This window comes from Stegodyphus dumicola, chromosome X2 (genome assembly GCF_044657685.1).
Source record: "Stegodyphus dumicola isolate Sdum_Otavi_A_Nest chromosome X2, ASM4465768v1".
Classification (NCBI taxonomy): domain Eukaryota; kingdom Metazoa; phylum Arthropoda; class Arachnida; order Araneae; family Eresidae; genus Stegodyphus; species Stegodyphus dumicola.
This window is the reverse complement of record NC_140781.1, coordinates 178,346,463-178,360,583: the sequence shown is the minus strand read 5'-3', so window position 1 is coordinate 178,360,583 and position 14,121 is coordinate 178,346,463. Positions and strand designations below refer to the sequence as shown.

Genomic DNA, 14,121 nt, shown 5'->3' with positions numbered 1-14,121 from the left:
AATTGTTATGTTACTAAGCGTTCTTATTGGAATGTAGGTTTCTTTTAAATAATAATACTATGATAGTTACCAGTAGTTCATTCATGAATATTTTTGATTGGTTATGATCTTATTGTAATCACATCCTTCAAAATTAAATTGATTGCTTAATTCCCCCCTTGATTTTCATACTATAATATAAAAGGAGGAAGAAAGTCTGCAAGTAAACATAACTCCTCTTTCTCTCTCTATATATAGACATGTATCTTCGTGTGCAACTAAGCAAAACAAATGTGAATTTTTCTTCTTTAAAAAAATTGTGTAAATAAATAGGATGAGAATTAAGTTCATTTCAAAGACTTATGACACATGAAATATACATGATCAAAATAAATTAGAAAATTAAGTTCAAATAAATTTTAAGCTAAATTACGTGTTGCAATGTAAGTTGCAATAATTCAGTTGTAATAATTAATACTAACAAAACCAAACATCATATTCCCATTCTGCAAAGTATAAAAATTCTTCTGCAAAACTGAAAAAATGACCAACACTTTGGCTTATTTGATAACTAACAAATTCAGTCCTTCGTTTGCATTTAGAATTTATAACTTTAATTTTCCACAGAAATTTGTTTTTGATTTTAAAAAATTTCACTGGCATAATTTCATTCACTTCAGCATATATTAATAAATTCAGAAGGTTTTTGTACCTTACATAATTTTAAATCTTATGTAAACTAACGTAATTAATAACAAAATCAAAACATAGATCAGAAACAGCATAAAATTTAATTAATAATTACTACTAGTGTCAGACGAAATGCTATGAAATTAATTAATAAAATAAGAATGAGATAAAATATATAGAATTAATATTCCACATGTGTGAAGTTTGGAAGTTTTACGTTAAATATTTTTTTTTAATTAAGTATTTTTGAAAATGACCCCTTAAAGCATGGGACCTTTCGTAATTAGAACTTGCAAATCCACTTCGCTAGTCTTTCATAACATTGCTTTTCTTTTATTAACAAGAAATATTGCATTCAGTTATTTAATTTAAGATATCAAAAATAATGATACTGAAAGGCATGAATACTTACTTAAATTTGAAATTAATTTGGTTGACTTGAAATAATATTTAAAAAAATAAATCTTCATATATACCTCTAAAAATCAGACCTTATTAATTTTCCTTTATTTGAACGATATCTGAATTCTGCCTTAGTTTGGACTAGTAAATCATTGGGCAATTAAATGCCAAGTTATAAGAGAACTAATGTAGTTTACAAATGCACTGAATTTTATTTCCGGTATTAACTTTCAAAGAAAGTAAAATTTTCTGCATATTTGCATCATTTGGATTGATAGAATATGGCAAAGCATGCAAAGGCTATTTAGCCTAAAGGGAAGTATATATTCATGGGCGGTTTTGTAAGGAAAAAGAGCTTGTATTTCCATTTATTCATGTGTGTATATATATATATATATTTACATTGTTGATGCTAAAATCAATGCTTCATTAAAAATTCATTATTATTTTATTTTTAATACAACATACAGATACAGAATTGTTTTAAATTCCAATAAACAATAATAATTTATTTTTAAGAAAACTTATTTTATGATTTATATATTATATTACATGAATAAGAGAAACATTTGTCAAGAAATGTATTAAACTTGTATTAGCAGTTTCATGCTATCCTAGTAACAAGACTATCATACTTCAAAACTGTATTAAAACTGGGCAAAATAAAATCAACATAAATTCTACATTAAATGTTTAAAAACTTATAAGTATGCAATGGTAGTTATATATACAATATAATATATGTTGTCATTTATAAAATATTAATGAAATGATATTTTTGGAAATAATGCACAAAATTTTAGTTTTGTTTTATAATTAGTTTAACGAATTGTTAGAAAAATATTTTAGGTCATTTCCATTTTTCCCCTGTTGATATTGGTATATTAAAATATATGGAATAATTAAGTTGCATCTAGTTAGTAAAACAAAACATTACGAAAAGTATGATACGGCATATTTTTAATCAATATAATTACTTCATTTTGGAATTATAATATTTTCGTTTAAGTTTTTAATTTAATAAACATTTTCAGGCAGTGATTTTCAAAACTATAATAACATTACAAAACGATCATTTATTTGATTATATGATCATTAAATTGTTAAGATTAAAGTGGATAAAATTTTCTGAGTGTAATAAAGGGGGAAAAAAGATAAAATAAAATCTAGAAGTACTCAGATTTTATATTACTCCCAAAAGGGACCTTTTTTCCTAACGTTTTGTGTGTTACCTATATTTATTGAGTATCGTGTTCTTCGCTCGTAAACCACATAAAATTCAATTCAACAGCAATATCACAAAATACTTGAAAACAGCATATCTTTAGAATTTCCGCACTGGAGATAAAAATGTTATTTTTCGTCCATTGCTCGCTTTGAACTCTTGAGTTCGTTAATCAAAAATTAGTTAAAATTTTACAAAATATGAAATAGATTAAAACAAATTCGAAATTCGGCCGTCCAGATGCCCGTGTACGGGTGGAGGATTACGTTATTCAAAATTTGATGGGTCTACATACCGTCGTTTTTGTCACAGTACGATAAACATACATTTATTCATGCAGATTCTTCATTATTTAATTTCTTTAAATATAATACAGGACGATAATATTTGGTAACAACAATTTGCAAAGAGACACGGACATTTATAGTGAAACAGCGCAAAAATGCCGCTTCGTAATTAACAGTCTTTCTAGGCTACTTCCCCTTTGGGCTAATGAATTAAATTAACAGTAAATTTAAAAAATCTTTTGCAGAACTAAAAATAGATTAAAAAAATAATCACTATAAAATACAAGCAAAATTAATTATTACTGTTAAATACAGTTTTAATATTAGAATTAAATGTATAAAAATTATTAAGGAGTCAAAAGTGTTTATCACTATGATGTATTATGAAATATAATTGAAATAAAATTCCTTTGTAGAAATTGTGCTATAATACTCATCTATAATTTTTAAAAAGCAGCACAATTTAGAATTTCAAGCAAAACTTTCAAAATTCGTTTTTAAATATCTTAGTATTTTTTACTTATTTACACCAATAAAAAGCATACAAATTGCAAGAGAAAATAGCTTGTTTGAAATTTTCTGTTAGTTCAGATTTAAAATATTATTTTCTAAAAGAAGTAGTTACAAATTTCCTTACAGCATAGGAAAAGCTACAAAATATTCAGCCCTGAAAACATGCAGTAGATTTATAATTGCTTGGAACGTTAATTATGCTCGATAAATATGCTAAATTTTTAAAAATCAATCTCAGTTTCAAAAATAAAAATATGTAGAAATTCTAATTTGTGAAATGAGGCGCTACAATCAGCTTTTTCTTGACAATTATACACGCTGCAATAGGCAACCACTGTTAAATTTCTGCAAGTCGTCCCTACTCCTCCGGATGTGGTTAAGGTGACAGCCAAGAACGCGTCAGACGAGGTAGAAAACCCATTTGGGTTGGTCTATTTCTTATAAGGTCCATGCTCGTGCTGAGGCCTCGTAACTATCTAGAAGGTGTTGGCACAGTGGTGAGACTGTGAACATCCGTTTGTTTATTCTTAAATGATACGGTGCGGCCGTTGTTTGGATCAAGTAAAGGGCAGAGTAAAGCAATTTGAAACTAATTAGATAGCCAAACCATGTATAAGTTGCATTTTCAAAAATGTTGCGGAGTGTCTGCTATTTCGTTTCCGAGTTGAGACAATGGTTTGCATATTGCGATTCATTAAAATCTGTGTTATACATTATACCAGCCAAGCTGATTAGACATAAATTTTTTGGAGCAAGAAACGAGAAAAAATTCGAATATATCGTAGTTGGGATTCGAATTCTTGATCTACCAACTGCTAGACACCGCAAGAACACGCTCTGGGAGATACGATCCTTCCTTATATTCTCTGCACTTAAAGCGGCGTCGAAAAGGGGTATGAGACTCAGTTAACCAAGCCCAGGTGGGAGATGAATTACCGTCCATCACATTTTAGTTCGGGCAGTTTAACCAAGTTTTCTTCTTCGTGCTGTGATTAATTTTAGCAATATTAATAGACCGCATTTTAAAAATCACAGATAGCAAATAATGGATTTTACTTGTGTTGTAGACTAAATAATATAGCAGCCATGCCTTATATTATATTCTGTACTTTTTTCCGAAACATTATGGTGCATTCTATTGCTGAGTGTTTAAGTATCAAATGTAATTTGGCATTTTATGGTATGTAAGCTATGTAAAGCACTGAGTATTTTATTGCACATATGAAGAGAAAAGAAGAGTTTATAGCACTGTTCTTAATAGCCAAATGGGGCAATGAAAAAGGCTGAGTGGGTTACTTTATGATAGTAATTTAAACTTTACTGGCATTTGAATGCGTGAGTAAAACTATGATTTACGATTTTTTATTATTACTTAAACACTTAATTTTATGATTTACGGATTTACTTCAGTATATTTGGGGCTAAAATGGGATGATATTACTATGGCATCTCAGACTTGTTTCACAGATGAATTAGGCTCGGGAAATATGTAATATTAATCAATGATAAAATTGAGTGATGCATTTATTATACTATGTTTACTTTTATTATATAGTTTTACTTTTCTGAAAAGAAAATGATAAGTGGCCGTAATAACTAATGATAAATAAGCGAGTGTTGTTGAACGGTATCGATAGCTAATATGTAATATCTTGTTACATTAGCTTAAACCGATATAGCTGGAATGATTTACTGTAACTGCTTTCATCTTGAAAACATAGTGCATTAAGATCAAATAGCTTTACCAGAATCCAGTGAGTGCTTTGGTTTTCTATGCATTAATAACTCTTTTACAGAAATTTTAATTTTAATTTCAAAAATAAAAAAAGATTCAGTTTCTTAAACAAAAATTTTCATGACTGTAAATATGGCAGTAAGTATGTCTCAGTAAATATGACAACACAGCCATTCTCAATCTTTTTCGACAAAACTTTAAATGTTTTCTTAGGCAAGGTATTTGCTAATGCACTGAAACCAACATGATAATATTAGGCATGCGTAAAAATTAAAAACATATTAAATGGCCCTAATGACGCATTTAATGCAAGTATGTCACATATTTAGGTGAATTTGCTTTCAATGTGCCATGCGTATTTTTGTCATTCTTTTTTATGATAACTCAAGAGCTTTCAAACTGGGCATTGCTGTTGGTTTGTTGAAGAGGAGAGGTGGCCTTTCGATATTAAACTTAGAAGTAATAAATATAATAAGATAAACTTATAATAAAAGATGTCAATAAATGTTCCTTCCGGTTTTAATCATTTTGTTAAAAACATGATTCGTCTGCACTTTTGTGTAGCTGATGTTACTCAGTGAAATTAACCACACAGGAATACAGAGGAATGAGCATGCTGAACAAGCAGCAAAGGGTACAGCAACACAGCCAATACCAAAAGGGCCGTTCCCACTGGGGTTTATCTGAGCTAAAGAAGACAACTAACGAAGACGACCCATCTTGAAAACCAGTTTTTCCCCATAGGGCAGCAAGTTAAAAAATCTGAACTGCAGACACAGCAGAGCTAGTCGACACATGGAACCAACTCCGTTAGCTCAGATAAACCCCGGTGGGAACGGCGCTTGTGGCCCATACGGTTTGATTTTTAGAGAAAATTACCATCATCTAGCGTGAGGAAGTTGGAGCTACTGACTGGTACATCTTCTACAGCATAATAATTACCACACACCCTTTTAGAAAATTGCACATAAAGCGCCGTTTCCACTGGGGTTTATCTGAGCTAACGGAGTCGGTTCCATGTGTCGTCTGGTGGTCCCAGTGGGAATGGCCCTTAAAAGACCGTTCCCACTGGGCTTTATCTGAGCTAACGGAGTCAGTTCCATGTGTCGTCTAGCTCCGCTGTGCCTGCAGTTCAGATTTTTCAACTTGCTGCCCTATGGGAAAAAACTGGTTTAGGAGATGGGTCAGCTACGTCAGCTGTGTCCGTTAGCTCAGATAAACCATAGTGGGAACGGCCCTTAAGGACTCAAAACGCGCGTAAAAACAACTATGAGCTCAACAGATTTTTTTTCCTACTGAGCAATAAGAAAAAATGTAGTTGTTCTCAATAGAAAACAACTACCTGTTCAATAGCACACTTGATAAACACAGTTATTGAAGTGTGCACTTGAATAGCATCAATTGTATGTAAGAGACTAAAACTAATAGTTCGTTACTGCAAGTGAAAGTATAATCTTTGCCAGCGACACTATACCTTGTGAGTTGCAAGAACTTTATATATTCTCAGTTCGTGCATCAATAGCATCTTCACTGAACGTGATATTGTGTGACAGTAAATATCAAATACGTAACAGTCTGTAATACTCATTTATAATTATAACCAAATGTAACATAAGTATTAGTTTACAAAATATATTGTTATGTGTATAGATTCAAGTAATATTGTAGTACTGTATATCCAGTGTGTTAAATAACTGTTATATAATAGTGTGTGTTATTTAAAGTTATGCAATGGTATCTTAACTTGTGTAGCACTAACTTAAATGTTCTTCACACCCAGACCCTATTAGACTGCAAACGAGTTATCACTTTGTCTATGAAAATTCAAATCTTAGGAAGACTCTTAAGAAGGTTTTAAGTAAACCTTTTTATTAAAGTTTGAACTTGGCAGGAGGCACCACTTGTGCGTACAATCCAACTCCGCCACTTGCAGGTGCTAAATAACATTAAACTGAAAATACACTTGTGTGCGAAACTTAAGCAACAGTGTTCTTTTTGGCATAACTCCACGAGAAATCATCTGAGAGACATGAAATTCAGAAATGAGAGACAGCATTTTGTATTTAAACGATGACGAAAGAATAATTAAGCAGAAATGAAGACAATGCATACAGTATGGAATCAAACAAAAACAGGCTTTATTGAACTCATAGTATCGTTACACATGATTGTTTGTACAAGAGGAAGAACAACAAGCAGATGTTCCTTAGTAATGGGATATGCCCTCCCCTTACTGCAATGGTTACTTCGCATCGTCTCTCCATACTCAGCACCAGATTGTCCAACAGATCTTGAGGTAAGAGTGCCCATTCCTCAATCAACATCTGTTTCAGTTGTTGGGTCTTCCCCAGAGAATGTAATCGTGCCACAAGGCGTCTCCCCAAAGCATCCCACACATTTCTATGGGATTTAAATCAGGGGAGTACGCTGGCCAATCCATTCGAGTGATAACTTCACTTTTCAGTAGCTTTTGAACAGTCCGGTGTGGTCGTGCATTGTTGTCCATAAAACGAAGTGTGCTCCAATGGTACCTCGGAACAGATGCACATGGGAAAGGATCACTTTTTGACAATAGCGATCTCCGGTTACAGAACTTCTGTCGAAAACGTGGAGCTCTGTCTGCCCGTTCAGCATAATGCCTTCCCAGACGAGATCTCCAGGACACCGTAACGGTCTCTTTCCGTGATGTTACTGAGATTAAACCGTGTCCCGATCTCTCTCCAAATCAAATGGCATTGAGAATCGCTTGTGGCACTAAAACGACTCTCATCCACAAGGAAGACACGACTGCATTAATGAGATGCCCAGTTTTTGTGCTCCTTGCACCACTCTAAAAACGGTGGCGCCGATGACCAACTTTCAAAGAGATGCAGCGTTCAGGACGGCGGGCAAATGGGCCATCTTTGTGAAGGTGTCTGGACATAGTAAACCACGACAATTGTCGCCCGTTGCTGTACACAGTTGCTGAGCTGTGGTGCTTGCTTGACTGGTTTTCGGGCTCTTTTCGCTTGCAAGACGATATATCGGTTATCTGCTGCAGTTGTTTTCCTGAGGCAGCCACCACCAACCTTTCTAACAGCTGTACCTATAGTTTGGAAGGCTTTCCAAGCGCGCGAAACGACACTTTCCGAACTCTTCAGCTATAGTGGTCATACTACGCCCCTTTTCCAGCTTTCCGATCATTCTTCCACATGTGAAGTAATCCAGATGATTTCTTCTAGCCATATTTCACGAAAGAACTCACTTATACTTACAATGAATGTCTTTAATTGCGTCTCCGTCCTTCATTTTATGGTAGCTTGAGTTGAGCGCGCCGACCGCACGCGTTTTACGTACGCTCACGTAGCCTGTCACTTTTTTCCCTGACATTTCCATACGCATGATCTTTCTACTGAATTGCGTGTTCATTGTACTGATAGCAAAAACCCCTTTTCTGCAATTTCATAGCAAACATTTACATTGTTCATTAAAATTTACATTTTTGCTTAAGTTTTGCACACCATTGTATAATCTAATATGGATTCGTAGACTGAAACTACATAAATTTGCCTAACCAAGCGTTAGTTCAAAACTTGAAATTGCGCGATTTAGCTTGGACTAGCAAATTGGCAGAGTCAGGCGATAGAAAATAAAACTTCGAGAGTCGCTGCCAAAAGCTTTATATTCCTGAAACGTTCATAACCCTCGCTTAAATAGTCTTAACTCATTTGCATCCTTGTAAGAACTAACGAAAATGAGAAGTAACAATACAGATCCAAATCCAAAAAAATGAGTTAATTAATATAAACTAACTTTATAGTATGTTAGCATATTAGACTAGAATAGAAGAGAAACACGCTAATGTGACAATCAAAATTGTAAAAACAACCTTGTATTTAGCGTAAGTATAATGAATATTAATATACTTACACTAAATACAAGGTTGTTTTTACGATTTTGAATGTTAGCATATCTTGTGTTTCAAGTGTCCGGTCTGTAGATAACATTGTAAGTAATATTTAAAGCAATGTGTACGTAGCAGGTAAGGTAACAAATTGTAGTAGTGTAGGTTTCGCATGTAACATGTTACAAAAATCATTAATGTAGGTAAGTTTTTCGATGTAAAACTCTAAAAATGCCTGGAGGTAGTAGCACTCTTCACTTCGTTCCTGATATTTACAAAGTATCAAACTGTCATTGAATACTACTGCTTTTATGCATTCAAGGAAGTTTCTCCTTTGCCTGAAGGAAAAAACTTGATTCCTCATAGAAATTTTCCAAACTGTGCCTTACGATAGCAATACACATATCTACCTTTTTCACTTGCAAATGGCTCTAAAAGCATACAACGTGGTTGCTGTAGCTGAGCAACCCTGTCGGCTGAACTATCCAGGCTGAAATGCATGCATTCTCTTGTGGACCAGTTGTCCAGTACGCAGTAAGAAATAAATGTAGCATTAGCAAATGGTTTACAATGTACATGTACTCAAAAGCTCAAAAACTTTATTGTGTATTATAATCGCTTAAGTCAGTGGTCTCAAACTAATGGCACGCGACTCCCGAAGTAATTTTACACGGCCCGCGAAGACATTTCCTGTAACTTAATTAGCATCATTATGATAAGAATTTGAACAAAAAGTTCAAGACCTTAAAGATTTGGAATCCTGTTTTACATTATTACATTGGTACATGTGGTATAGAGTAGCATTTTTGACTTGCTTATAGAATTATAAAATATTGCATACATATATCATAAAACTAAATATAATATGCAATATATACATTCAGTGTGAAGTTACAATACACAATGCAGAGACATTGGGTTATTTTGAAGCAGAAGACATGAAAAATAAGCAATACCCATGCCAGGACACGAACCTGGATCTCTATCGAATACGCGCCGATTGGGCTATTGTTACACCACGAATGCTACTTTAGTCCTATTGTTGTGAGTTCCATGATTTGTATTTGCTAACGATATTCAACAGCCGTTGTGTTCCTTTTTAGACAGAGTTTTGCTTTTGTAGTTTGGCAAGAGTAAGAAAGATTAGAATAAGGCTTCGATATCCTTAAGTGTGTAAGCAAATAAAGTTTGGTTTTCTTAAGCAAGAAAATGCAATTGTTTATTTAAAAATATTTCTTTTCAAGTGTTATAGAATGGAGTCAGATTTAATTTAAAGGCGAGAACGACTGAATGAAATAATATTCAGGTAGATTCAACGCAACATTAGTGGTGATAACCGGGACGTGATCTCACTGGATTTTGAAGGTAAATACCGTTAAACGTTTTAAGCATGGAATTATTAGTAAAGAAACGTTAATTTTACTAAAACTTTTAATGCCTTAAGTGATTTATTAAATAAGGAAAAACCTAATGAGGTAGAAATTCGATCAAATTTTACTAGTTTAAAAAGGATATATGCTCAGCTTTCTAGTTTCGATTCTGAAATAAGTGATTTATTAGTTGTAGATGCTGATGCAGAAAAATATGAGCGCGAGTATTTGATTATTGAAGAATACAATGAGAAGATGGATAGTATTACAGAAAAAGTAGACATTTGTATATATAGAATTTTAAAGGATCAGTGTAACCAGTTAGTTTGTTCTTCTCTCGTTCAGGTTAAAAGGAAACTGAAATTATCGAAGATTGAACTCATTAAATTTACCGGTGAAATTAAGGACTGGCTTACCTTTTGGAGTCAGTTCCAAAGAATTCATGAAGATGAAAATATATGAAATGACGATAGATTTCAGTATTTAATGCAATGCCTGTCGGAAGACACGAGAGCTCGAAATATTGTTAACAGTAATCCGCCAACAGGTGAAAAATATAATAAAGGGGTAGAATGCCTAAAATCTCGTTTTGGTCGAGATGAATTACTTATTGAGTTCTATGTACGAGAATATAAAATCTGATTTCTTTTTCATTGTTTAATTAAATACTCATTTATTTAAATTTTATGTCCTTTTCCTTCCCAGTTTAGAAGAATATCATTCAGCAGTCCATAAGAGACTCCTAACTTTTTAAAGATTTTTCATTCAGTACAGTTTCTTAAAGTTTTGTTGCTTCAAATATTAATAAGCGAGCCCACTAAATGTGAAAGCAATAAAAATTTCTTCCAGATATAGGACAGAGGAGATGCTGAAGAAAGTACAGGTTCAAAGCAGGAATGCACTCAAAAGGTTGAAAAGGCTATATGAATGTAACTTCTTGTTTTCAAAGTTAAATATTTATTTATGAACTTTATTAAATCCCATGGGCTATCTGTTACTTATGCAGACAGAACTCCCGGAGAACTTTCTGAGAGGAACTGGTTCGCAATCACGTTACATATGGAAAAACCACGAAAATCAACCATGCAACCAGTCCGATCGCCTGGGATTGAGCCAACACTAGATCGAACTACCAGTATTCAGCATTTTAACCACTAGGCCAACTAGTGGGGCCTGAAATTCGTATGGCAAAACAAAAGGAAGGTTACTTAATACATTAGCTATGTTATCAAGATTTTCATCTTCATTTAAATTGAACCAGATGGATAGATAGTTAATCCATTCATTCGAGATTCAGATGTAATATTTCTTAAACACGACTTTAATCATCTAAAGCTGGCAAACTTATTTTTTTCCGGAGGGCGGGGGTTCAGTGGGAGCAGAAATGTGAAAAACATATATTATTTTTGAAAGAAATGTAAATATTCGGGATATAAATCTTGCCATAAATTAGAATGGTCTCAGTAGCAGACTCGTAGATAACATTTTTCTGAACCTTTCTTTCTCAGCATAATGGTGGTGTATTTAATTATGGCAAAGCACACTAGGGCTATCTGCCTAAGGGGAGGGATGCCTTTGTGGAGGACTTTGTAAGGGGAACTGGCTCGTATACATGTTACACATGGGAAAAACCACGAAAACGCCCATGCAGCCAGCCCGTTCGCGGGATTCGAACCTCGGACCGAACTACCAGTGTTCAGCGACTTTACTGCTCGGCCACTGGTGGGCCCTCAGCATAATGATTATTCATTCTGAACCACAAATGTGTAGCATAACTACTTTCACGAAACATGACAGATATTCTTGTGATGAAGAACCAAGAAATCCAATGATATTGTAGACTTCTTCGCTTTGTAATACTAAGTTACTGTTGGAAGTGAAGAATCTTAAGAACTAATAAGCGAATAATCGCTTGAGTTCGTGTGACAGGAAACAATAAGATAGAAGGGTAAACTAACCCTTTATTATTCCAACTAAGGTTTAACAAAACTCCGTCTTGGAGTGTACAATAAAGCCGACACTTCGGCTTGAACTTAAGATGCTAAGACCTAAACTAATCTAAATCAAAGAGGTATAGCCGAAGCTATCAAAATTCTAACTGAGTTAACCTTAACGTTAATAGACTGCGAAGCTATGAAGGGCCTAAAGCAGCGGTTCCCAACCGCTGTTCCGCGGCACACCAGTGTGCCGTCTGAAGCACCGTGGTGTGCCGCCGGGTCTGGGTGTCATGGTGCTGTTCGCCCGCTATAAATCCTCCCGTCACTCCCCCCGCCAGTGTCATAGGTGGTCACGGCGCTGTGCAGTGCTATAACTTCTCCCCCTGCCAATCTTGACAAGTGTCCGCCGTGTCCCCGCCCCCATGAGACGCAGGCAGACGCCTCACACAGTGTCAGAGAGACAACGGCTGCTGTGAGGAGAGAGACACTGATACTGCAGTGATGGACAAGTTTTTGAAAAGGAAAGAACTGGACTCTGAACAAAATCTGGAGCCAGATGAGAGCCCGAGTATGAGTGGGGGTCAAAAGAAAGCAAAGATGGTTAAATTCTCTGGCGCAAGGCAATATAGCGAAAGCTATATTTCAGTTGGATTTACTTTCACTGGAGATGAACACAAACCAACTCCACTGTGCGTGGTGTGTGGTGAAAAGCTAGCTAACAGTGCTATGGTCCCAAGCAAACTTAAACGCCATCTCCAAACGAAACACCCTTTGCTTCAAAACAAGAATGTGGACTATTTTGTTCGCCTGCGTGACAACATGGAGAAACAGGCAACTTTTATGAGAAAAACAACAAAGGTAAATGAAAGAGCTCTTAAAGCTAGTTATCAAGTTGCTGAACTTATAGCCAAGACAAAAAAGTCGCACACTGTGGCAGAGACATTAATACTTCCTGCCTGCAAAGCTATTGTAGAGGAGATGCTCGGACCTGAAGCAGCAAAGGAAATAGCCAAAGTCCCTCTCTCAAACAACACAATTTCCAGACGTATTAATGACATGTCTGCAGACATCGAAAGTGTGGTTTTGGAAAAGATCCGTATCAGTGAGAAATTTGCATTGCAACTTGACGAGTCTACTGATATCAGTGGACATGCTCAACTCTTAGCTAATGTGCGTTTTGTTGATGGTGATGCAATTAGAGAAAACTTCTTTCTTTGCAAGGTATTGCCAGAAAAAACAACAGGAGAAGAAATTTTTCGGGTCACATCAGAATACCTTGAACAAGGAGGACTTAAGTGGGAAAACTGCACAAGTGTCTGCACCGATGGAGCTGCAGCCATGGTCGGGCGCACCAAAGGCTTTGTAAGCAGAGTGAAGGAAAGAAATCCAGATGTGATTATTACGCATTGTTTTTTACACCGCGAGGCCCTCGTAGCCAAGACTTTACCATCAGCCTTAGTTCATGTGTTGGATGATGTTGTGCGTATGGTAAACATTGTAAAGTCACGACCCATGAAAAGTCGCATATTTGCAGCTTTGTGTGAGTAGATCGGAGCAAAGCATAAAACCTTGCTGTTTCATACTGAGGTCCGGTGGTTGTCGCGTGGCAAGGTCTTGGTTCGTGTGTATGAGCTGCGGGAGGAACTTAAAGTGTTTCTGACAAATGAGGGGTCAGATTACGCAAAGCAGCTTGCAAGTGATGAGTGGTGTGCAAGGCTGGCATACCTGGCAGATATATTTCATCATCTGAATGAATTGAACACCCGAATGCAAGGCCGAAATGAAAACCTGCTTACAAGTACAGATAAAATAAATGGATTCGTTCAAAGGTGCAACTCTGGCATCAACACGTGGAAAGTGGCAATCTTGAAATGTTCACACTCACCATGCAATGGCAAGGTGTTCACACTGCTGCACTGTGTGAGATAATAGTTAAGCATTTAAAAACTCTTGAGGAAAAGTTGTCATTTTATTTCTCTTCAGTCTCCACTGAATGCCTTGACTGGGTTAGGGACCCTTATAGCTCAGCATCAGTTGTTGGAAAGGAAATGACTTTACAGGAGCAGGAGGAACTAATTGAACTAAGACAAAATCGTGGTT

The 14,121-nt window shown here is 35.3% G+C and overlaps 1 protein-coding gene across 1 annotated transcript; it reads left to right on the top strand.

Moving 5' to 3' along the window:
* The first annotated feature begins 12,522 nt into the window (after nucleotides 1-12,522).
* Nucleotides 12,523-13,569, top strand: LOC118187666 (zinc finger BED domain-containing protein 5-like). Its single transcript, XM_035357931.2, has one exon. The coding sequence runs from the start codon at nucleotides 12,523-12,525 to the stop codon at nucleotides 13,567-13,569; it is 1,047 nt and encodes a 348-aa protein (XP_035213822.2).
* The last annotated feature ends 552 nt before the right edge of the window (nucleotides 13,570-14,121 follow it).

Excerpts from the sequence above, each read along its gene's own strand:
- LOC118187666 (XM_035357931.2), top strand. The coding sequence starts at position 12,523 with ATGGACAAGTTTTTGAAAAGGAAAGAACTGGACTCTGAACAAAATCTG.